Source organism: Mustela erminea, chromosome 9 (genome assembly GCF_009829155.1).
Source record: "Mustela erminea isolate mMusErm1 chromosome 9, mMusErm1.Pri, whole genome shotgun sequence".
NCBI classification, from domain to species: Eukaryota; Metazoa; Chordata; class Mammalia; order Carnivora; family Mustelidae; genus Mustela; species Mustela erminea.
The window spans coordinates 38,379,644-38,405,028 of NC_045622.1; the positions used below are offsets into that span (position 1 = coordinate 38,379,644).

The window sequence follows — 25,385 nt, forward strand, 5'->3', positions numbered from 1 at the left end:
GCTTAACTTCTCTTCATCAAGGTTTCTTCGTTTGTGAAATGAAGATACAACTTGAAGTTTGTTTGTTTTAGAGAAATAAACAAGATGATGTATGTGCATTTATAAGGGTCTCTCTAGGAAATGGCACACACACTCACACAAATTGTGAATTGAGAGGGGCCCAGTAGGGGAACCATTTACAATAGGATGGACAGATTTTTAGGAAAATCAACAGGAATAATGCCCAGGTCCCCAGTAGGCAATGGGGAGAAGTACTCCTGCCTCTAGGCCTGGACAGGGAAAGGGAAGGGGTGTTTACAGGTACCCTAGGAAAGGCTGCTGAAGAGAAGCTATGGTTTTCATAGAGAGACTTGTAGTGACTCAGTAAGGAGGGCACCAGAGGAATGAATTTCTTACCAATTTAACCTCTTCTGATCTCCTTCCTCAACCTCCAATCACCAAACCTCATTGGAGGCCAGAGGTCAGGAAGCCCACTGAAGCATTCTGTTTAGGGTAGTTTTCCAGAGTCCAGAGCCAAATGGAAAAGGGGGAAAGTAGATCTGGAGGGTAAAATGGAGGGAAATGGAACATTAGCAGGTACTTAGTATTTTGCCTGGCATATAGATACTAATTATAATGACTGAACTACAGAAAAGAGTACACAGATCAGGTTTCAAATTCTAGTTCCATCTTTGGGGGTTGGGAAGAAGATAATTCCAGAGCTTTTTTAGAAATGTTCAAAGTTTATAAAGTTTTCCAACATTTCCTAAATATGTTTCAGTCTGCTTATTGTTAAGAGGATTTTTCCAATAACACTAATACTTTGCAAGTATAAGTTTAACAGTGTTGCTCCAAATTACTGGGGAAAAAGAAAACATTAAGTGTGGAAGTCTGGGAATAAATATAATTCTGTCAACGAGTTCTTCAATTTGAACTTCCTTTTTCTCTGGAGTGTCACACTTATCTAGAGAACCTTTTTCAGGTCAGTTAGTGAAACAGGCAGCATTTCAATTCAATGCTTTTTATAAAATATTTTATTTATTCATTTGAGACAGAGAGAGGTTGAACACAATCCCTGGACCCTGGGATCATGACCTGAGCTAAAGAAAAATGCTTCACAAACCAAGCCACTCCAGTGCCCCAACCATGCTTTTAATAAAAGCCACATTTTAATAAAAGCTTAAAGGAATTTAGCTTTTCCTAATCCAAATTTAAAAAAGACTTATAATTTATGATTGGTGATGAAAATTTGCACATACATAAATTTAAAGAAGTATGGAGCACTGTTTGGTTAAATTAGTATGTTTTAAACCTATTTCTTGTGGGTCAGGAATCCTTAATGAGAAGGTTCCCTCTTATTTTGACTACTAAACTTCAAAGAACTTTTTAGAAAATCTGCTTCAATCATAGTCTTTCCCAGTCATTAAAAATTCAACTTCTGAAACTGTTGTCTCTCTAGTCATAGGGCTGATTGGCCCTAAAGCCAACTATACGAAGGAGTGCCTCGTTGGCTCAGTTGGATAAACATCTGACTCTTGGTTTTGGCTCAGGTCATGATCTCAGAGTCATGGGATCCAGCCACGAGGTGGGCTTTGCACTCAGCACAGACTCTGCTTGTCCTTCTCCCTCTGCTCCTCCCCTTGCTCTCTCTCTCTCTCTCAAATAAATAAATAAAATCTTTAAAAAGAAAACCCAACTACACATGGGGAAAATATAGGAATATAGAGATAATACACATCACATTATAGATGACTTTTGGGATATTTGACTTAATAAAAATTAGTAACTGGCAGGGACCAGTTTTAAGACATATGGGAGCTTGAACGAGCTTTATAGAAGTTCTGTACAAAGAGTTTTGTTTATTTCCATGTGCCTTTCCTTAGAAAGCCGTAGAGGAATGCTCTATAAAAATTAAGGAGTAAACCTAGAAATAAGGACACTTGGGATCCAAGAAACCAGGGATTTAACACAGGAGAGTGGAATCCCGAGAGGATGCCGAAGGGAAATTCTAGTTATCACAGTTGTGCTGAAGGCCAAGGAGAGCAATTAGTCCAAATGGGAGCAGGAGGACAGAAGTTACCAGGAAGGGTTACTCCACAAAACAAACAAACAAATGCCAAAGAACATTGATAAAAGAATTATAGGTATAGTGCACCATTTTCCTTGGCAGTGAAAAATACATGCAATCCATAATACAAAAAATACAAAATACAAAATTAATCCAGGATGTGTATGACTCTGTTTGAAGAAGTAGTTGGAGTGGGCAGAACTATTCTGTATGAAGTTGATGCAAAAGACTAAATTCTCAGTTTCATATTAGACTATAGCTTCTAAAACTGAAAAATTAATAGTGCTATAAGTATGTTATTTAGAAATATGGAGGTAAATACCAAATGAAACTACCAAAAAAGTTCAAAGTGGTTGTCTCTTGGAAAGAGGATCAGAACTTGTTTCTTGTTTTGAGTTTTATTTGATCCTTTAAATACATAATGAAAATAAACACTAAATTTAAAAAATAAAAAGCCCTTTCACCTGATGGACTGTATGGCTAGATACAGAATACTAAGTTGGACATGTTTTCCCTCAGAAGTTGCAACGCAATGCGCTCCCTTATCCTCTAGCTTCTGGTATTGCTACTAAATTTTAGTATTGAACTGAACGTGAGCCCCTTCCTTTTAGTTTTTCATTTCAGGAAGATTTTAGGCTATTTCTGTTATTCTCAGTGTTCTAAAATTTTATAATGATATATCTTTGGCATAAGTCTGTTTTCATCTGTTGTATTGCTCATTCAATCAGTGGATCCTTCTAATCAAACGTCCTTCAATTGTGAAAATTTCCATTGTATTATTACTTTGATTTTTTCCCCTTCTTTGTGTTAGCCCTTACATTTCTGAATTAAGATCATAGATCTGCTGGATGGATCTTTAATTTTCTTACTTTTTCTATCTTCCTTTCATTTTGACTCTTTGTTCTATTTTCCTTCCCTAAACATTTCTTTTTCTATGGCATCCTATTCTTGTTTTATGTTTATTCATGTTTATGTCATCATGTTTCCTAAGCTCATTAACAGAATAGAGAAGTCATTCAAGCACATGTTATTTAAAAGATGGTGAGAAACTTGTCTCCCTATCCTCTGAAAACACAGGGCTTAAACAGCCTTAAGATAATAATGGGTAATATTTTAAATAGAGGGGAATCAAAGTAGGGCAGGCACCCAGGATTTGGTTTGCTCAACTTCTCCTTTTGAAAACCGTTCCCGTTTCTGCACTGTCATCCACATGGTTCTATCAGCACCTACTGTGACCCTGAGGTATGACTTTCTCTACCACTCACTTGACTAGTCTGGGGTAGGGACCTGATTCAGGGTGATGAAAATTTGCACATACATAAATTTAAAGAAGTATGGAGCAGTGTTTGGTTAAGTGAGTATGTTTTAAACCTATTTTTACACAGAGAAAAACACAATTTTTCCTCTGGGAAAATTTTAAAATCAGAACTGAGAAAAAGAGGCCAGTATTTCTCTAAACCATAAGATATAGAAAATGAGAGTTCTTAGGAAGCATGTTTGCTGTCAGGCAAACCTGAGTGGAATTCTGCTGCACAAACTAACTCAGATGCCTAAGCAGCTGCACAGAGAAAGGTGATTAGTGGAGAAGGAGGTAAGAGTCCCAGAGCAGGAGGATCTGCTGTTTCTGAGCGAAGGCACATCTCTGTCCTAGGGATTTCAGTATCCCCATTAAATTCTCCTTTTGGCTTAAGCTAGTTTGAGGTGGCCTTTCTCTCCATGGTAACAAAACCTTCCTAAATCACACACTTGGTTTATTGACGCTTTTATGAACTAGGCAATGTATAAGTGCTTTATATGCTTTATCTCATTGAATCGTCACGACAGTCTATGAGGTTGGTAAAATTTTACACATAAAGAAACTTTATACATTCAACTGCTGTATAATAGACACCACTAGCTAGATGTCCCGTGGTGTAAATCAGCATGTCAAAAACATACCACTTCTCCATCTGTAAAATGGGGAAAGCTGTTCTCACAGCCGGAACCACTCATTTTCCCTACATACACCTAGCCAAGTCCTTCTTACCTTGAGATTCCAGCTTAAATATTCTCTGAGGAGACTGTTGTGCCTCCCCAGTCTGCAGTACGTTTCTCATTAGCACCTGATGTCCTTCTTCAACAATGTAATTACACAATAATTTGTGTAGTTCTTTTCCTTTGCACTCTCCTGCGTTGGACTATGAAGTCCAGGATGGTGGGGGCTATCCTAGAGTTGTTTGCCATTACAGCCCCTACATCTAGCACCATCTCCCTGGCACATGGAAATTGCTCCATCAACACGTTTGGAGACATTAAACATTTCTAAATATTTTCTTTTATGTATTTATGAGGCTAGAGTCAACAACTTTCAACACCAAACGTGCAGGGCACTCTGCCAGGCCCGAACTGAGCCAAAAACACATACAAAGATATGGCCTCTCTCTTGCAGGGGTTCACAGTATAGCTGTGAACTCAAACTGAATTTGACTTATTTGAGCTGAGACTCAAATAATTATAATACAAGGGGAGATGATTTATAACAGAGATATAAACAAGGTGCCATGGTCATAAGGGAGGAAATAATCAAGATATAACCTAGGAAGTTAAAGCGAGGAAAGAAAAGAGAAAAGGCCAGGGCTATTCAAATGGTTAGATTCTTTATGTCTCTATCCAGATACAGCTTTCCCCCATAACCTCGTCCAATCTGTAAGACCTGGAGAAGAAGTGACAGTATCTTCTCAAGTAGTGGTATATGAAAACCATCATTTTCTTGAGTCTTGGGATCACCCTGTCATTGGCTGATCTCCATATCACTCTGCAAAGACACCGAGTCTAGCTGCCTGCCTCAGCCCAGTCTTCTTCAAAGAAGCCCAGGTCTGTATTACAGGTCAGGCCTTCTCCCCCCCCCACCCAATCAGATCTGCTTTCCTGATGCTGAGATTAGAGGACAATGGCTTTGAGCCCCCCATCCCACCTTTTTTTTTTTGCTTTGATTCCTTTTAACACTCAAAGAATAATGCTTCTCTGTCACAACACTGTCCCAAGTATTCTCATCACAATGGGTGGTTTTATGGACAATTACCGGTCTAATGACTGTTTTATTTTCCACTCATCTCTAACCTAGTCCTTCATCAATGCCGTTTAGGGACTATTCCTCTAGCCATGATCTAGAATAGAATTCTTATTTCTCTGCCTTCATCTGTGTTACTTGTCAGGGACATTTCAAATCAAACCTCTCTTTGGGGTTTGCATGTGTATGTGTGTGAGTGATTGGGGTTGATGTGAAGGAAAACAAATGTTTGTGGCAAATCATCGCTATCACTAGTAAAACCTACAAAGGATGCAGCAAGGAGGAGAAATTGGATATTATGTAACTGTGTACCTTTTTAATATTAAAATTTTAAACATTTAACACTGTCACCATGTACTTACAGCAGTGTTCTTAGAAATTAGATGCCCCCCCACCCCCTGCAAAAGACTTTCCCAAAAGACCCCACGGAAATGGAACAGACCGATAGAAAAAGTTTGTCTGACTTTAAAGAACAATGAAATGAAAAAAAAATTGAAAGCATTTTCGAAATTAAAATATTTTCCTTTCAAACCCAAAGCTTGCTTCATCTATTGATTCATCAAAATGAACTGGTACACACCTGCGAGGTCAGCTTTGTGTATTGGTTGAGAGCCCTTTCTCTGGCTGCAGTTAGAATTTCCTCTTTGCCATTTATTAGTTCACCGTCCTTGGGCAAGTTACTTAGCTTTGTGTGCCTTTAGTTCCCTCATCTGAAAAATGGATATAAATACTAGAATTATCTCACAGGATTGTCATCAGAATTATGTATAGTGCTTAAGAATATTTGACAGCACATCAGTATAATTCTTAATCTTAATTTTTTTTCAGCCCCGAGTGAATGTCAAGTATTTTTGAAGGGCACTGAAAAATCCTTGAAGTGAAACTATTTGATTAAATTAAATCCTAAATGGGAGTGCATCCTGCATCTCTTCTATAAAGGGGCACCGGAAGATGGATAACTAAGGAACAGCCCGAACTCCAACACGGAGAGGGGACAGTCTCCTAACACTGCGTTCTCCCAGGTACCATACAGAATGCTAAAGCCTTGCAAGTAGATGGGCTCCTCAAATTTAAGTTCGAGGTCATCTTTAAAGTCCTCCAGGGAATAAGAGGCCTGGATTCCCGCCAGCTCTAAGCTCCCATCCCGGAGATCTCCGCAGCGCCCCTTCTCTCCGGTTATCCCACCCCGCTCCGCCCCGCCTTCCGTCAGTCGGGTCTCCCTCCCCAATGCGGCTCGCCCGCAGCGCCCCGCGAGCCCCAGGGGGGCCCTTCGCGCCCCAGCACCGCGGCGGGCCGGGCCGCGTCACTGCGCATGCTCCTCGCCGCGCGGGTGGGGAGCCCGGGGCCGGGAGGCGGGCGCTGGGCGTGGGTCCCGCTCGGCTGGGAAGGCCTCCGCCTGTCGCGGGCCACGCAGCGGCGGGGGAGCGCGCTCCGGGGCGACGGCGTCCTGGAGACCCCGGCGAGATGGAAGCGGCGGCGCCGGCGGCGGCCGAGGCGGCGGGGCGCGAGGAGCTCGGTGGGTGCTGCGTGCGGCCCGGACGCGGGGCCGCGGGGCCGCGGGGACGCGTGCCCGCGGGATGCGCCCGGGACTCCGGGCAGGCGCTCGGCCTCGGCCGGGGAGGCTGCTGCTGGCGCCGGGCCGCCGCCGCCCCTCCCCCTGCGCGTGGCCGGGCCGCATCCGGCGCCGAGCGGCTGGTCGCCGGACCCCGACAGTGGCGGGTGGCCTTCCCGGGGCCACTGGGTGTTTCTGGTCGGGGCTCTTGGGGTCGTGGGTCGGGCACGGGTTTGGAATAAAAACCCAGCCGAGCAAACCTCCCCGAACAGGGGGTGAATTGAGGCTGGGGAGGTGACCGACCTGGGGACCGCACCCGCGCAGGAACCCGCTGACTGGGGAGCTGGGCCGGTGACGAGAGGGGCCTACAAAGGGCATCAGATGGGCGCGCGCGCGCGCGAGTGTGTGTGTGTTGGGGGCTGGGGTGCGTTGTGTATGCAAAGGCAAGCGAGAGTCTGCGCTGTGACTCTCACTGTTTTCTCCAGGGGTGCTTGACGGCTTTCACACGCCGCAGCCCCATCCTGAGTCCTGGGTGAATCCTTCATTTACCCTATGCCACCTCCGAAGTGGCGAGCGCGACGTGCGGACCGGATCGGACGGGAGATACCTGTAGCTACCTCACTTGCCGAAGTTTGTTTTCCTGCCGTCCTGCGGGCTTATCTGGTCTTATCTTCCTGGCCCCTGGGAATGCAAAAGCTTGTTTATGGTTTCCTGCCCTCAGCAGGGAAACAAAAGCAAGGGTCAGGGCAGTACTGTCCTTTCCCCAGCCAGAGATATGCATTCTATTTAGGAATATTTTGAAATCGGTCCTGAGTGATTAAATGGTTTTTTAAAAGTTGAGCTTTTTAAAGCAACACTTCATTATAGTGACTAATAGGTTGGCGTTCCCGTAATAATGGGCAGGGCACTCTGCAGGTAATTTCTTTCAAATCGTAATAAGGGTAGAAATAAACTTAGCATTTTATTGATTGCGTACTGTGTGTCAAGCAGCCAGCTAAGTGCTTTACATATGCATTGTTTCTTTTAATCTTTAACACAATTGGGTGAGGTAGATGCTATTATTATCCCCATTATGGTAATTTTAAGTTAATTAATAGCAGAACCCAGATATGAACCCAGGTTTATCTGACTGTTTGAAATTCATTAAAAACGCATCTTAGGATGTGGAGAAATGTGCATTCTCCTGCGTTACTGGTAAGAGCAGTGTAGTGTCTTTATCCTTAAAAAGGCACATATCCTTTGACCCAGCAATTTTACTTACAGAAGTATTTCCGAAGGTAGTAAGTCAGGTAACAGATACTTAATCTTGAGAGATGTTCACCACATTCTTTGTAGTTGAGAAAATATAGTAACTATCTAACTGTCCAGTTAAAGGAAGATGGGTGAATTGTGATAGAGCCGTATGGTCATGTGCTGAATAGACATTAAAAGTAGTGTGGGAGGGGGCGCCTGGGTGGCTCAGTGGGTTAAGCCGCTGCCTTCGGCTCAGGTCGTGATCTCAGGGTCCTGGGATCGAGCCCTGCATTGGGCTCTCTGCTCAGCAGGGAGCCTGCTTCCCCCTCTCTCTCTGCCTGCGTCTCTGCCTACTTGTGATCTCTCTCTGTCAAATAAATAAATAAAATCTTTAAAAAAGAAAAAAAAGTAGTGTGGGAGGATGTTTACCATATATGTTTTTATTAACTGAGAAAGGTTCCAAGTTATTTCTTAAAAGTTATGTCTGTTCATTCAACACATATTCAACAAGCTTCTCTTATGTGCCAGACGCTGTTTTAGGCACTTGGGATACATCTGTGAACAACACAGATCAAGATTCCTGTTCTTGTGGGGTTGTATTCTAGTAAGAAGACACAGACAATGAAGAGTAAAGACAATAATCAACTAATTATATATTATGTTAAGTGAAAAGTGCTGTAGAGAAAAGGACAGAGTAAGAGAAGTCAGAGTCAGGGTGGAGGCTGGACAGTTACTGTATTTTATGAAATGGACAGAATGGATCGTATTGAAGAGGTGAGGTTTGTGTAAAGACTTGGAAGAGCTGAGGAAACTAGTCAGGTGGATATCTGGGGAAAGACATTCCAGGTAGAACGAATGGCTGAATAAAGACAAATAGCACAGAGGCTAAGATGGCTGAAGTGGGATGATCAAGATGGTGATGTGGTCAGGTTATGTCAGGTTTTCAGGGTTGTGTAAAGACTTTGGCTGTTATTCTGAGAGAATGGGGAGCCAGTGCAGGGTTTCGGCAGAGAAATGACATGATCTGACTTGAATTCTAAAAAGATTACACTGCTGCTGTGGGAAGAATAGACTGTAAGGGGCGGAAGTAGCAGCAGATGGGCATTTCTGAAATGCAAGAAAGAAATGCACGTGTTCCTCACTGAAGTATGCTTGTAGCAGTGGGAGTGGAGAGAAATGGTTAGACTCTGGATATACTTAAAAGTAGAACCAACATGATTTCCTAACAGATTGGGAAAGGTTGTTGAAACAGGAAACAAAGATGACTCCAGGGACCTGAGTATCCAGAAGAATGAATTTGTCACCAACTCAGATGTTACGGTGGTTTTGTAGAATGTCTACAGAGTTTTTGATATTTGTCTCATCCAAAGGAAGAACTTGATTTTCTTCCCTTGGAGTGTTGATTGGATTTAGTAATTTGCTACTATTGGATAGATTATGGTGGACATGATAATGTGTGACTTCAAAGCCAGATCCTAAAAGACATTGTGCCTTGCTCCCTTTTGGATCCCTCACTTGGAGGGAAGGCCAGCTGCCATGTTTGAGGACACTCAAACAGGTGTTGAGTGAGCAGTGGGATTGATTTCTTGAGTTAGTGAAAGGTCTGGTCTAGAGATACAAATTTGTAAGTCATCAGCATGTAGATAGTATTTAAAGCCATGGGACTGAATGATAATGTACAGGAGGTGGGTGTATTTGTGTATATTCTAAAATGTTACCAGTGGTTATTTCTGGGTGGTGAGGTAATTTTAATTTCAGAAATGTTGCGCATATATATATATATATATCTTCTACAGTGACCAAATATTATTTAATTTAAAAAAGATTTTTTAAAAATTGGGCATGTATGTAAAAGGCACTGGTAGAAATGTTAAGATACAGGTTTCCTTAAGCTATACAAATGTTACTTGTATAGCATAAGAACTATACTTTATTTCATAGGCAGTGGGGACCTCTGGAAGTTTCTTGCTGTGCATGTTTTTCAGAAATGAATAAAATAGTTACTGTTTCTATCTTATATATGTAGTAGTTTATAGATTTAGATAGCTACATTATGTTGTATTAACAAAAAACTTTTCTACTTTTAATTTGTCCATTGTCAAAATAGAAGTGATTTCCTTTATTTTGCTATAATAAAAGTAAATGTTTATTGCTTTTTTTGTTTTTTGGATTAGCCAGAGAAAGACAGTAAAAAGTACTCATGATCTCTTTGCCCATCTCCATCCTTCTTAACTTATTCCCATTAAAAAAAAAAATTGTTTATTTTAGAGAAAGTGAGAGAGAACAGGGGGGAGGGCAGAAGGAGAGGGAGAGAATTTCAAGTCAGCTGGGCACTGAGTGTAAGCTTGACACAGGCTCACACTGATGTCCTTGAGATCATGACCTGAGCTGAAATTAAGAAGCCCGTGCTTGGGCGCCTGGATGGCTCAGTGGGTTAAGCCTCTGCCTTCAGCTCAGCTCATGATCTCAGGGTCCTGGGATGGAGCCCCGCATCGGGCTCTCTGCTCAGAAGGGAGCCAGCTTCCCTCTCTCTGCCTGCCTGCCTCTCTGCCTACTTGTGATCTCTGTCTGTCAAATAAATAAATAAAATCTTGCCATGCACCCCTTATTCCCATTTTTGGTATATTTCCTTGCTTCCATTTTAAATTGACTTTTTAAAACATCATTGAATTAATACTGTGGTTATCTAGCACTTTCTTTTTTTTTTTTTTAAAAGATTGTATTTATTTATTTGACAGAGAGATCACATGTAGGCAGAGAGGCAGGCAGAGGGTGGTGGGGAGGCAGGCTCCCTGCTGAGCAGAGAGCCAGATGTGGGGTTCAATCCCAGGACCCTGAGACCATGACCTGAGCTGAAGGCAGAGGCTTAACTCACTGAACCACCCAGGCACCCCTTCCAGCTTTTTCACACTCAGTATGATATACTTTTCCCTGTTTTACTCAGACTTCAAAACTATAATTTAGTGTCACTGTAATACTTTATAAAGTGGAGGTCTGTAGTTAATTTTGCAATTTCCTAATTGCTGCACATTTTGGTTGTTTCCAAATTTTCAACATTTATGATGTTTCAATCGACATCTTTGTGCAGAAATTCTTTTTTTCTATATACTGGCTTGTCAGAAGTGGAATTAGTAGGTGAAAAGATAAACATTTTTAAGATTTCAAGACCTGTTGCTGAATTAACGTGGTTTTCTTTAATTCTAACTACAAATAAAAATTTAGGTTGATTTTGGGTTAGGAGATTGAGGTTGAGACAGTTGTCTGGGCAGGCAGTAGAAGAGATGAAACAAGTACTGTCTAACCTAAGAATGTTCCAGTTCTATGCCACAATAATGTGTATATATGTTATATCATGTATGGTATATAATATTAAATTAAGCTAGTGTCTCTTATTTATCTGTAATTTTTCCATAGAAAATAGAATAGAAATAGAATAGAAATAACTGTGTTTAGGTGGTTTGGTGGTTTGGTTTCTGTTGCTTAATAGTGTTTTATCATATAAGGCATTCATTATTAATTCTTACCTGTAGTGATCACATAGCACTTTTTAGAACTGCCGGTTCAGTACTAAGTACTAAGCGAAAAATTACAGCAAGACATGGACAAATAGTAGACTTTGTGTGTATTGTAAATTGTATTTTGTAACTTTTAATTATGTTGCATAAGTGTTCAGATTTTTATTCCAAACCTTCTTAATTTTGTTAAAGGTTTTACCATGTTAAGTTTTTAAGTGTTTGTGTCTTTCCCAGTCTGTGTTTCCTTCTGGCTGGTGTAACACATTTTGCCTACTCAAATTTTGCCTATTATAGCAGTTTGTAGGTTCATAAATGCTCAGAATTATTAATCACTGACAATTTCTTGTCAACAGTTAAAATCCTATACAGCATAATTTGCTTATGATATATCATTGTGGGAGCACCTGGGTGACACAGTTGGTTAAGCATCTGACTCTTGGTTTCAGCTCAAGTCTTGATCTTAGGGTCCTGAGATTGAGCTCTGTACTGAGCAGAGTCTGCTTGAGATTCTCTTTCCCTCTGCCCCTTCTTCCTGAACCCCCTGCATATGCATGCACTATCTCTCAAGTAAAAATAAATAAATAAATCTTTAAGAAAAAATAATCTCTCAGGGTACCTGGGTGGCTCAGTAGGTTAAGCCTCTGCCTTTGGCTCTGTCATGATCTCAGGGTCCTGGGATCAAGTTCTACATTGGGCTCCCTGCTGAGCGGGGAGTTTGCCCCTCTCTCTCCTTCTGCCCCTCCCCACTGCTTGTGTGCTCTCTCTGTCTCTCAGATAAATTAAAAAATCTTAAAAAATGAGGTGCCTGGGTGGCTCAGTGGGTTAAAGCCTCTGCCTTCGGCTTGGGTCATGATCCTAGGGTCCTGGGATTGAGCCCCACTTGGGCTCTCTGCTCAGCAGGGAGCCTGTTTTCTCCTCTCTCTGCCTGCCTTTCTGCCTACTTGTAATCTCTGTCTTTTAAAAAAATCTTAAAAAAAAAACCCAAAAAACTCTCTTTGTGTAGGAAGAGGAAGAAAACTAGTATTTATTAAAGACTTACATCCCAAGGATTAGGCTCTATGCTTCCTGAATATAACCTCATTTCATTACTATAAAACCCCTGTGAGGTAGAAGTTACTACTCCCATTTTACACATGAGAAGGTAGGCCCTGGTTAAAATACAAATCAGATCGTATCACTCCTCTGCACAGAACTCTCTATTGCTGTGTTGTCCAGTGCCATCGTCCTTAGCCCTGTGTGCATTTGAAATGTGGTTTGTCCAAATTAAAATCTGCTGTAACTGTAATGCACACGGGATTTCCAAGACTTACTGTGAAAAGTAGAATGTAAAATTCTGGTTAGTAATTTTTTATGTTGACTGCATTTTGAAATGATAATACTTTGATTTATTGAGTTGCATAAGATCTGTTATTAAATTAATTTAACCTGCTGCTTTTCCCTTTTTTTTTAAATGTAAATATTAGAAAAAGTTATTTCCAGCTCACATGATGTTTCTGTTGTACAACACTGCTGTAGGTGGCTTTCCTATCACTCGGAATGGTCTGCAAAGTGGTGTGCCATCTGTCTTCTCTAACCTCACGCCTTCCTCCTCCTCGTCCTCTCCTCTCTGATTACTCTGGACTCCTTCCTACTTAAACACACTGGGCTGGGCTCTCTACACCCTTGGAGCTTCTCTGCCTTTGTTGTTCCCACTGCCTAATTGCTCTTCCCCTAGATATCCACAATATTTACCAGATCTTCGGGTCTTCTTTAAAATCCTTCTTTCTCCAGGAGAGCTAATATGACTGTCCTAACTGAAACTACGGGCTCTCCCTCCCAGTCCCTAGTTTCCTTCTGAGTATCGAACACTAGCATGCTCCCTATTTACTCACTTAACTGTCTCTTCCATTACTAGAATTTGAGCTCCATGAGGTTAAGAATTTCTCTTAGTTGTAGGAATTGCTTTTTTCCCAGCATCTTTGAATGCCTGACACATAGGTGTTAATACTTGTGAAACTGAACTGGAAAGGATGGCACCCTCTTGCGTGAGTATGTTCCATCAGGAGGCACTGGCCTTCTGTGATGGGGGCTCCTGGCAGTAGATGTTGGGGAGAGGCCATGTCATTCCATTCGTGGAGCCTCTTGAGCGAGCCGTGCTCGCGCCTCTGCATGGCCCCTGCTCTGTGCTCCCCCGGCGGTGCTCACATGCCCAAAGCCGTCCTTGTGCTCACCACCACTCTCTTCTCTAGCAGACCCAAAGGCAAGGCCTTCAGAGTTTATTGTGCCAAGAAAGGCAACTCCCTTGTCTTACTCAGCTCAGGCTTTTAGAACAAAATACCTTCAGTTGGGTGACTGAAACCACAGACATTTCTTTTTCAGGGCTCTGAGGGAGGAGGAAGTCCAAGAGCAAATGCCTGCTGATTCAGTTCCTGGTGAGAGCCCTCTTCCTGGTTTACCGATGGCGATGTTCTTGCTGTGTCCTCACGTGCTAAGAAGTGTCCTCTTCTTAGAAGGACATGTTAGGATTTTATCTAACCCTCATTACATGCCAAAGGCCCTATCCCCCAATACTATCCTATTGGGGGATGGGGTTTTAATGAATGAATTTTAGGGGGACGCAAACATTCAGTCTAAAACATCCTGCTGACGGCTTCCACATACACATCTTTCTGGTTTTCTGCAGTGGAATGGGTACAGGAGCGATGAGGGACACGGTTCTACCCCCTGTCCCCCCCTCTACCTCTCTGACCTGGAGTTCAGAGGAATGAGCGGTGGGAAGAGTAGTAGGAGATAAGATCAGAGAGGGTAACAGTGATACCACAGTGTGCAGTAAGCCAGGGAAGGACATGGTGGGTGGGGGTGCCTTCCTTGACCCTGAGCTAGAAGCTGCTCACTGGAAAGGGTTGCGGATCTTGACAAGACTGATTTGAAAATTTTAATCTTTTGCTTACTATTTTGAATATCTCTTGTACCAAACTCAGTGCAGCCTTTGATCATTCCTTTTCAGTTGCTTTTGCCAACTTTTTACTTGAATTTAAAATGTTAGTGGATCTCTATTATTCGGTGTTCAGTTCTGTTCTCCATACAATCTCTGAGTGACGTCATCCTGCCTTTTGATCCCAGTTATTTCTTAACTACCTTCTGATGTAATTCTCAAATCTTTATATTTAGCCCCAGGTTTTCTTCTTACTTCTAGACCCTGTTCCTGACTGCTCATTCAGGATATAATTTCAGTTTACATGATTTAAAAATTCAACTCGTATTTCCTCCTTAACATGCTGCTTTCTCTTTTATGCATTTATTTGTCCCTCATCTCCTGCATTCCAGATGTCGAGGGTACACTAGCACACAAGTCGGACATCACTGCTGTCACTTCATGGAGAATGCAGACAAATAGAATGGGCCATTACAATACAGTGTATTACAGGAGGGTTGTAGGGTGCTGTGGGAACACCCACAGGAGAGACCTGAGCCAGGCTTGGGGTGAGGGAGGCTACTGGGAGGTGGTGGTGTCTAAACTGAGACCTGAAAGATGAGCAAGGAATAGTTAGACTAAGTGGTTAGACAAAATTGGATGGGAAGAACAGGGAACGGGAAAATAGAGTATGATTCAGGAGGGAACAGCATATGTGAAGGCCTGAAGCAAGAGAAAAAAGGCCACAAAGGGAAGAGAAATCATTCCTTATGGCAGAACTAAAGTCACCAGACTAGCTTAGATTCCCAGAACTAGTGCTGGTAGGATTGGGATTCAGCTCAGGCTTCTAAATTTGAGATCAGGGCTGTGGACCACATGACACTGTCTCCCTGTGTTTCTTTTCTCAGGGACATTAGCATCCATTCCGTTTTCTCCACTGCGGTCACCTAGGAAGCATCCTCTGTTCCGTTATCTTCCACGTCTAGTTGGTTAACTAGTTTTGTTGTGTCTCTCCTCTGAATAACCATTCTCTTCTCTTCAACCAAGCTAGCTTAATTCATGCCCTCACCGGTCTCTTGCCTGCACTGTGTGCTGACTGGCCTTGCTGAGACCAGTCCTGCCGTTTTTCCAGTTGTTGCTGACACTGCTGCCAAGGTGATGCTACCCAAATGCACATCTGACCGCTTCCCCTTGAATTCTTTCTCTGGCTTTTCACAGCCTCTGAGATCAAGTCCAGAGTCCCTAGCACGGTTCAGAAAATCTTTTCAAGCTTTCCAGCTGATCTTCTGCCATCTACATATGCATTCAGTAACTCTGAAGATAACCAAGCAGGTGCATATGCTCCACTCATTCTCATGGCTTATGCCAGTGTTAAAACCTCTTGCAAAGAATTCAAGAGTTAAATATAAGAAGACAGTATTACTGCATTTTCCTATACTGTATGCTAAACTTTGGAACAAAAATACAATTTCTTATTTTTTATTTTTTTGAAGTATTACCTGGTGCTTCTGAAAGTCCTAAGTGACTGGCTGAGACTCTATTTATTAATAAATCTCAGCCTCAGAAATCCAGGCCTCAGTGGGCTCTTGTCATTTAAAGATGCAACTTCTTGGGTATGTAAGTGTATCACTTTCTCAAGTACTTGTAGTTAGGTGTCTTTGAATGTATTCTTTAGAGTCAGTAACTATTTTATATCATTCAAGTTAATGTAATCAGGCCTAAAACCCAATTTCTTCACCTACTCTTAGTTTACTTCGTTTAACAGATGTGTATTTCTTAGTATGTAATGTCAACTAAATAATATAGGTGAAGTCGCAGAGAAAAACTTACAGAGTTTTTTTTTAAATGTAGTTTTTAAAAATACGTTTAAGCATATACTTAGAACTTAGCTAATAATGTTTCACAATGCTTTAATGGTCTATTCGAAACAGTTTATAAATGTGTACTTCTTAAATTCCTAACATTGTTAAGAATTATTTTTATTTCAAATAGTTTCAACTTTTAAAAAATTGACTCTTTAATCTCATTGTTGTAGTTCAAGAAGCTTCCTGGAATTATTAAATTTTATTAAGGCTTTAAAGGTGAAAGGTGAGACAAATGGATTTAGACCAAAGAAATAAAAGTTACTTTTCAAGTAAGTCATATTTAATGTTTCCTAGACCACATAAAGTTGGGAAATAATGAATTTAAGAAGTGAGGAAAAGTTTAAACCATAAGGCATTTACACTGTTAAAATTAAATAAGACAGTTGCTACTCAGTGTAAATTTGTTAAGAGTGACTGGGAGCCCAGCCAACTTTTAGTTGGGAATTTGAGGACACCTTATAATCCCATTTTAAAAACTTGATTCTGGGGCACCTGGGTGTCTCAGTGGGTTGGGGCCTCTGCTCAGGTCTGCTCAGGTCTGCTCAGGTCGTGGTCCCAGGGTCCTGGGATCGAGCCCCGCATCGGGCTCTCTGCTCGGTGGGGACCCTGCTTCCCTTCCTCTCTGCCTACTTGTGATCTCATGTCTGTCAAATAAATAAATAAAATCTTAAAACAACAACAACAAACAAACTTGATTCTGTGAATTATGGAACTAGTAGAACTAGTACTATAGATTATTTTAACACTTCTAGAAATTCAGGCTTAACTAAAAGATATGACAAATAAATTATCTGGTGATGACATTAAAAGTAAACTTATCCTTCAGAGTTCATATTTTTTTAAGTTGCGAGAAAACATTTTTCCTGACTTGCCATTGCAAGTCAGTACTTCTTGGGAAGTATGCTTCAAATAACAGATTGTTCAGTTTTTGAGATGTTGGTAGTGCTAACTGTCTTTATGGAGAACTTAAATAGTGCGCTTAGTATACACAAAACATACTGTACAGCCTCTGGCAGAAAGAAATTAGTTCAAATAACTGACAATTTGAATAACTGAATGAATAAAAATGCAAATGAACTCAAGAGTCAGCAAGGGCAATGAAATGAAATTTGGAGTGAGAATATTAACACGATTCTATTTAAAGATGATGTAACAAATAATGATGATTGTTATCAATTAAATTCGTATTGAAGTCCTACTCTTCAGTCCTTAAGTGACCTTATTTGACAGTAGGATCATTGTAGATGTAAATAGTTAAGATAAGGCCACACTGGAGTGGGGTGGGACACTAATCCAGTATGACTTGTGTCTTTATAATAAGGGGAAGTTAAGACACAGACACGCGTGCTGGGAGAATGCCCTATGAACTTGAAGACGGCCATCTCTAACCAAGGAGAAAAGCCTGGAATTGATCCTTCTCTTCCAGCCCTCAGAAGGAACCAACCATACCAACATCTTCATTTTGGACTTTTAGCCTCCAAAGCTATTAGATAATAAATTTCAGTTCTTTAAGCTACCCACTTTGAAGTACCTTGTTAGGCAGCCCTAGTGGTTTTACAAGATAAAGTATCAATTTTCTTTGTACAGAGCATAACAGAAAATGATAAGAATCTGTTCAAACCAAAGATGACCTTAATTTGTAATACTAAAAAACACTGGAATAAATGTGACATAGCTCCCTAATACTGAGAATCACTTAATTTTCACTGTGTGCAGGTTTAGACTGAACCACTTTGAAATCCCACAATGTCCGGCAGGTCAGAGGGTTAGAAAAACTACCCAAAGATGAAGTTGGGGAATTTGAATTCTAGAAAATACTCATTAATTTATACTCCGGGCATTTGGAGTTTTTGATAATTCATTGGATTTTACTTCACACATATTAGTAACATTATTAGAAGAAGAATATATATTTTTAAGAGATTTCTTTATTTATTTTAGAGAGTGTGAGAGTGATTGGGGAAGGAGCAGAGGAAAAGGAAGAGAGAATCTCAAGTACAGTTGCTTCTGAGTGCAGACCTGATGTGAGGCTTGATGCCAGGACCTTGAGATCATGATCTAGCTTTAATTAAGAGTCAGATGCTTAACCAACTGAGCCATCTGGGTGGCCCTAGAGGAAGAATATTTAAATGACTTAAGCATAGACTATTTTCAAGCATATTTTTCCCCAGCGGTTTATTTTTTAAATTGTCGTATGAACACTTAACATGAGATCTAGGCCTCTTAACAGATACTAAGTGTACTGTACCGTGTTGTCATCCATCGGCACAATGTTGTCTGTCCACTCTCTAGAACTTACTCACCTTGCATGCCTGGAATTGTACACATGTTGATTAGCAGCTCCCTGTTCTCCCCTCCCCACTGGCAACCACCACACTAATCTTTGCTTCTATGAGTTTGACTATTTTAGATCCTCATATAGGTGGAATCATGGTATTTGAACTTCTGTGACTAGCCTGTTTCATTTAGCCTAATGTCTTTAAGGTTCATCCATGTTGTTGCATATTGCAGAATTTTTTTTGAAGACTATATAATATTCCATTGTAAGTAGACCTCTACTTTCTTTATCCATTTATCTGTCAGTGCCCATTGTTTCTACGTGCTGGTCCTTGTGACTAGCACTAAACTAAGCATGGAAGTACTAGCCTCTCTTCAAGTTCCTGATTTCAGTAGTTTTGGATGAATATTCAGAAGTGGGACTGCGGGTCATAGGTTCTTCTGTTTTTAGATTTTTGAGGAATCTCTGTACTGTTTTCCTTCATAGCCACAATATTTTGCATTCCTACTACCTGTGTGCAGGCGTTCCTGTTTTGCCACTTGCTCACCATTACTTGTTGACCTGTTTTTTCACAATGACCACCCTAAGTATGAAGTGGTATTTTATTGTGGTTTTAATTTGCATTTCCTTGATGATTAGTGAAATTGAACATCTTTTCATAAACCTGTTGAGGATTTGTATGTCTTCTTGGGAGAAATATATCAGTTCAAATCTTTAGATAATTTATTAATTGGTTCTCTAGGGTTTTTTTGTTTTGTTTTGTTTTTTGGTCTTTTTTTTTTTTTTTTTGCTCTTGGGTTGTAGGAGTTTCATATATATTTTAGAAATTAATCCTTTATCAAATATATAGTTTGCAAATATTCTCTCCCATTCTGTAGGTTGGCTTTTCACTATGTTGATTGCTTTCTTTGGTGTGCAGAAGCTTTTTAGTTTATTGTACTCCCACTTGCCTATTTTTGCTTTTGTTGCCTGTGCTTTTGGTGTCATATCCATGAAATCATTGCCAAAACCAACATCTGAAGCTTTCTCAAGTATCCAAGTCTTTAATACATTTTGAGTTGATTTTTATGTATGGTATGAGATAAATACTCACTTTCATTCTTGTGCATGTGGATATTCAGTTTTCCTAGGACCATTTGTTGAGGAGACTTTTTTCAGTTGTGCATTCCTGGCACCCTTGTCAAAGATCAGTTGACCATAAAGATTGATTTCTGGGCTCTCTGTGCTGCTTCATTGGTTTGTATGTCTATCTTTATGCCAATGTGATACTGTTTTGATTACAAAAGGCCCCAAATACCCAAAACAATCTTGATAAAGCTGATCATACTTCCTGATTTCAAAATGCATTACAAAAATATATAATACAAAGCTAAAGGATCTTCTGGTATCTCAAAGAATAACATTACTTTTATGAAAAAATGCTGTCATGTGTTCCAGTTAGTACCGGGATAATGGAGGCTACCTAAATCCTAATTTCTTCACGTGTCCTTCCCCCAGAACCTGTTAATTCAAAAAGAAGCACAAGTAAACCATTCATGAAGTTGTTCTTTTAGCATTAGTAGGAGACAAAGCTACCACAAACCTCACATTATATGTAGAAAAAAAAAATAGCAAATTTCAGAGTTCCTGCTGCTGCTGCTGCAAGAACTCTTTAAAGAGAGTTGTTTACAATCTCTGGAAGAGAGAAGAGGGCATTAGGACGTGTAGTCACACAGCAGCCTCGGCAAAACATTGCTTCTGGAGGAGGACATAAAAGGAGCAGTTGAGATGTCCCTCTAATACTTGGAGGTGAAAAGAAAGAAGGAAGTAAGGGGCAGGGGGTGGAGGGTGAGTAGGGAAGTGAATATCCTGCAGAAACGAAGAGAACTAGAGATACACCAGTTGCTCCCTGTAACCCCAGTAAGTCGGCATCATTCCTATGCCAACAGAAGGCACTACTCTCAAATTAGGATCCCTGTCCATGAACTGCCTAGCGGTAGGCAAAATCATAAGTAAATAATAAGGTACAAGGTGTCCAAGGGAAAATGTATTGAAATGAAAGTTTAATAAGATTCATTTAATTTCGAAGGAGAATTTAAATGAGGTAAAGGCAGACTTTAAAAGGGTCAGAAAGTGTTTGAAGTGGAAGGTGGGCAGAGGAGATCTGACATACAATTGGAAGCTCTAAAGAAGAAAAACAATATTTGAACTAAATAAATAGTCAAAGCCATAATCCAAGAAGAATTTCTAGAAATAAGAGAAAACCTAAATCTATATATTAAAAAGGCCCACTGATCCCTGGGAAAATTGACTCAGAATGCTTAAGCCCAGGACGTATCATGGTAAAACCATTAGATCTTAAAGTCAAAGAGAAATTCCTCAGGATCTCAAGCAAAGAACACAGTATGTAATGGCTAAAAAAATTGGTTTGGCATTAGACTTCTCAAAAGTAGCTTATACAGCAAGCCAAGAGTGGAATAGCATTTTCAAGAAACTCAAGGATAGAGAGTGTGAGTCAAAGGTGTTATATCTAGCTGTCCATCGTAGCAGGGCTATAGAAAAACAATTTAAAGTGTTCGAGAACTTAGGGAATGCTGTGCCGCAAGCGCATCCTCAAGGATCTACTAGCACAGTGGTTCTCAAAGTGTGGTTCCCAGACCAGCAACATCAGAATCACGCAGGAACTTAGAAATGCATCTTCTCAGGCCCCCTGCAGGCCTGCTGAATCAGAGCCTTTGGGGTGAGGTACATCAGTTTGTATTTCATCAAATCCTCCAGGTCATTGTGAGGAACAGTCCACAAGAGAATGGGCTTCTTCCAGCCAAAGAATGAGAACACTTTGACAGAGGACTGATAACAGGCATTTAATATACTGATGGTAGATGTAAATTTAAGACATGGGTGGGGACATGATTGGAGCAGCAGTGTGTAAAGCATCATATATGTCGCCAAAATAGAAAGAACACAACAACAAAAGTTGTTGTTCTCTCACAGAAGTGAGAGAATAGAAGAAAGGCATATGTGGGGGTGGGGGGAGCAGTGTGGTTTTCTGGGAAATAAATAAATAAATAAATGACAAAAGTAGAATAAGACCATTAATTATTGTATAGGTAATAGGTAGAATTCAGATGATACCATTTTTCAAAGTTTATTTTTGCTTATTTATTTATTTATTTAAATCTTAAATTAATTTTTTTTTTAATAGACATATAATGTATTGTTAGCCCCAGGGGTACAGGTCTGTGAATCACCAGGTTTACACATTTCACAGCACTCATCATCGCACATACCCTCCCCAGTGTCCATATCCCCACCCACCCTCTCCCGTCCCTCCTCCCCTCTGGCAACCTTCAGTCTGTTTTTTGAGATTGAGTCTTTTATGGTTTGTCTCCCTCCCAATCCCACCTTCTTTCATTTTTCTTTTCCTACCCCCCAACTCTCCCACATTGCATCTCCACTTCCTCATATCAGGGAGATCATATGATAGTTGTCTTTCTCTGATTGACTCATTTCGCTAAGCATAATATCCTCTAGTCCCACAGAGGATACCATTTTTTAGAAAGATTGATTTATTTTGTTTTGTGGGGGCGGGGGGGGGGCGGCGAGGGAAAGGGAGGGAATCTCAATCTCCAAACAGACTCCCTGCTGAGTATGGAGCCCAGAGTGGGGCTTGATCTCCTGACCCTGAGATCAAGACCTGAGCTGGAATCAAGAGTTGGACACTTAACCAACTGCCACCCAGTGCCCCCAGAGACTGTCTGACAAACCTGACAAACAAGGATAGTAAAAGATTAAGGAAGGAAAAAAAGGAGGATTAAGGACATCATAAAAGACATAATGGCAAAAGTCACCAGTAGAATAAGTCAGCTAAATCCAATACATGATCCTGCGGTGAAAACAATTACTGAGAGAACTTCGTTGGTACAATTGATGAAGTTAGAATACAGAATGTAGGTAACCATACTGCATCAACATCAAACTGAGTGTTGGCTGTGATGTGAACGTTCAAGAACTTCCTGTTCTTAGAGAGAAAGTGCTGACTGTGGGGTAAAGTGGTGTTATACGTGTAACCTACTCAGATAGTTCAGAAAAAGTGATACACAGTTGAGAGAGAAAAGGCAAACATGGCAGAATGTTAAAAATCGGTAAGTCTGTAAAGGGTGTATAGGAGTTTTTTGGTACTCTTGAAAATTTAATGTAAATTTTAAATTATTGCAAAATAAAAAGTTTGTAAAAATTCCGTGTCAGTCAGTGATAGTTACCCCAGTTCTCTGGTTCACAGGTTTATTGTATTTGAATGGAACAGTCTTCCACTTCTTTAAAATCTATATTTCAAACCTTGCTAATGCGTATCAGTCATCTCAATAAATTTGAGTTTAGTGAATTTTATTAGAACAAGGCAGACAGTGATGACTAATGTCATCATAAATCTTGGCTAAAAATGAGAATACATTTTGGCGGGGGCGTGGGGGTTCCTGGATGGCTTGGTTGGTTAAGCATCTGACTCTTGATTTCAGCTCATGTCATGATCTCAGGGTTGTGAGCTCAAGTCCCATGTTGGGCTCCTATGGAGCCTGCTTAAGATTCTCTCTTTCCCTCTCTCTCTGCCCCTCCCCTCATCCTCACTGTAATTTTCTTAAAGTATTTAAAAACATGATTACTATGTATGTATACAATATGATTGAAACTAAAAGAGCTAAAAATTCATTTGATTATTCAGATTTTTAAAAAAGATCATATTGATTTATTTGAAAGAGAGATAGAGGGCACAAGCAGGGAGAGTGACTGGCAGAGGGAGAGGGAGAAGCAGGCTCCTCACTGAGCAAGGAGGCTGATGAGGGCCTTGATCTCAGGGTCCTGGGATCATGACACCCACCAAAGACAGATGCTTAACAGCTGAGCCACCCGGGTGCCCTGATTATTCACATTTTTTAATCTCATAACTCTGATCATTTGCTTAAAACCTCATGTTGACAAAGCAGAAGAAGATTTGCATTGAATACTTAAGCTTTGCCCTTCTTTGTCCAAACAAAATAATCAGCAAATGAGTCTCATTTTTTTTGTTTTTTTGTTTTTGTTTTTGTTTTTTTTTAATGAGTCTCATTTTTTAAATACACTAAAACTCAAAGCATTAATGGGAATTAACTTAGACTGGAAAAATTAAGTGACTTAACTAGTACCAGTGGTAGGCCCTTCTTTTAAAAAAATGCATTTATACCCGCTTTAACTCAGTGTTAAAAATCATAATGAAGTACTTTGTTTTTCTTTTTGAAGATATGGATGTAATGAGGCCCTTAATAAATGAGCAGAATTTTGATGGGACATCAGATGAAGATCAGGAACAAGAGCTCCTTCCTGTTCAGAAGCACTACCAGCTTGATGACCAGGAGGGTATTTCGTAAGTGTTACGGGGTTAAATGTCTCCTTTTCATTTAGTATATTTTAACCTTCTGTAGGTAAAGCCCAGGTACTACACAAGGCACACAGATGAGTAAGATATTGTCCCTACCCTCAAGGTATTTGTAGTCCATTTGGGAACGAAGAAATGCATCTAAAAGACAGAGCAGCACATGGAAATTGCTGCAGTGATGGTCCCATGCTTTGGATCTTGCAAGAAGGGAGATCTGATTGAAAGAAATAGAAATTTTATGAGCTGTGGCTTCAAAATGGTTAAGAGTTAGACAGTGGGAGGTAGTAAATACTTCTTCATGCTGAGTGAATGGTATAAAACAAAGTCATGGTGGTGGGAAGGCAGTGGAACCTTGTAGAACTGTTTTTTTGTTATTTTGTCATCATTAATAGATTTGAGTAAGTTCTTACTCTGACAGTTAAGCAAAGTTAGATTTTAGTTGATCAAAATAGTATAAAGTGAAAAAAATTTAGGCAGGCATGTTTATTTCAATCCGTTTAAGATTTGCACTATTCTTCCTAGTTGAACTTACTTTTCTTGGTTAAGAGACTTTCTTCAGATGCCTCTTGGAAACTTAGGTAGAATTCCTTAGGGAGTACATGATGTCTAAATGGTAATCAGTATTTATCTTACCTGGTGATACACATAGTCTTAAGACTTGTGTGCTTTTTCTTTTAGTTAACTTGCTGTTAGGTTGATAATCATAGATCAAATGTGTTTAGTACTATGTTTCATAGACAAAGTGTCAATAAATTGCTCTGTTTTAATAGCCTAGCCATATATAATCTTCAGCATTATTCTGAATGTCATAGCAGCCAGGCATCTTATGAGAAAATTACCTTTTATGTATTTCTTTAGTATGTACAAAAATAGTATCACTTAAATATCTCATTTACTCTCCATAATAGCCCTCTGTGTCTCCTTTTTTGAATGGCAGAGGTAGCACAAGAGCCCATGCGACCTCTGGCCTGTTCAACTTCTGGTTGAGTAGAAATGTTACTTGATTCCTTGCCGAGATTGATTTTCAGTTCCTTTCTAATGCTAAAACTGTGATCATGTGATTTTATTAGCTTTTTTCCTAAAATCTTAACAATGTTTACTTTTCAGATTTGTGCAAACTCTTATGCATCTGCTTAAAGGAAATATTGGAACGGGCCTGTTAGGGCTTCCACTGGCAATAAAAAATGCAGGCATAGTGGTAAGAATTATCTTTGTGAACTCTATCTAACTTACAGTTATCTCTCTTAATTACAGCAAAAATGACAAGCTAACCGCTGGCCTAGTCACATATGACCTGACCAGGTAACAATGAGATTGTACTGATAAGATTGTGTAAACAGTGATAGTAATATTCAGCAAAAATGAGAATTAATTACTCTTTTCATTTCTGTTTAACTACTTAACTTTTTGTTTAATCACTTAACTTTCAAATACTTCATAGTGTTTGGCAGAAAGCCTAAAATAGTATTTGATTTTTCCAAGTATGGTTTTATCTTATTACTTTTTTAGATTTCTGGGGACGTAAGCCATGTACTCATATCAACAAATGTATTTATAGAGTAGA

At 40.2% G+C, this 25,385-nt stretch overlaps 1 protein-coding gene across 2 annotated transcripts in view; it reads left to right on the plus strand.

Annotated features, from left to right (window-relative positions):
• The first annotated feature begins 6,415 nt into the window (after positions 1-6,415).
• The window catches only part of SLC36A4 (solute carrier family 36 member 4), a 54,773-nt gene continuing 35,803 nt past the window's right edge, over positions 6,416-25,385 (plus strand). Inside the window, exons 1-3 of one of the 2 annotated variants that reach the window (XM_032357682.1) lie at positions 6,416-6,612; positions 23,686-23,809; positions 24,929-25,019. In XM_032357682.1, the coding sequence (XP_032213573.1) occupies positions 6,561-6,612; positions 23,686-23,809; positions 24,929-25,019 (267 nt within the window). In that variant the 5' untranslated portion in view covers positions 6,416-6,560. Of the gene's footprint in view, positions 6,613-23,685; positions 23,810-24,928; positions 25,020-25,075; positions 25,124-25,385 lie in introns of those variants that run through there. The other variant, XM_032357683.1, reaches the window with a different exon arrangement.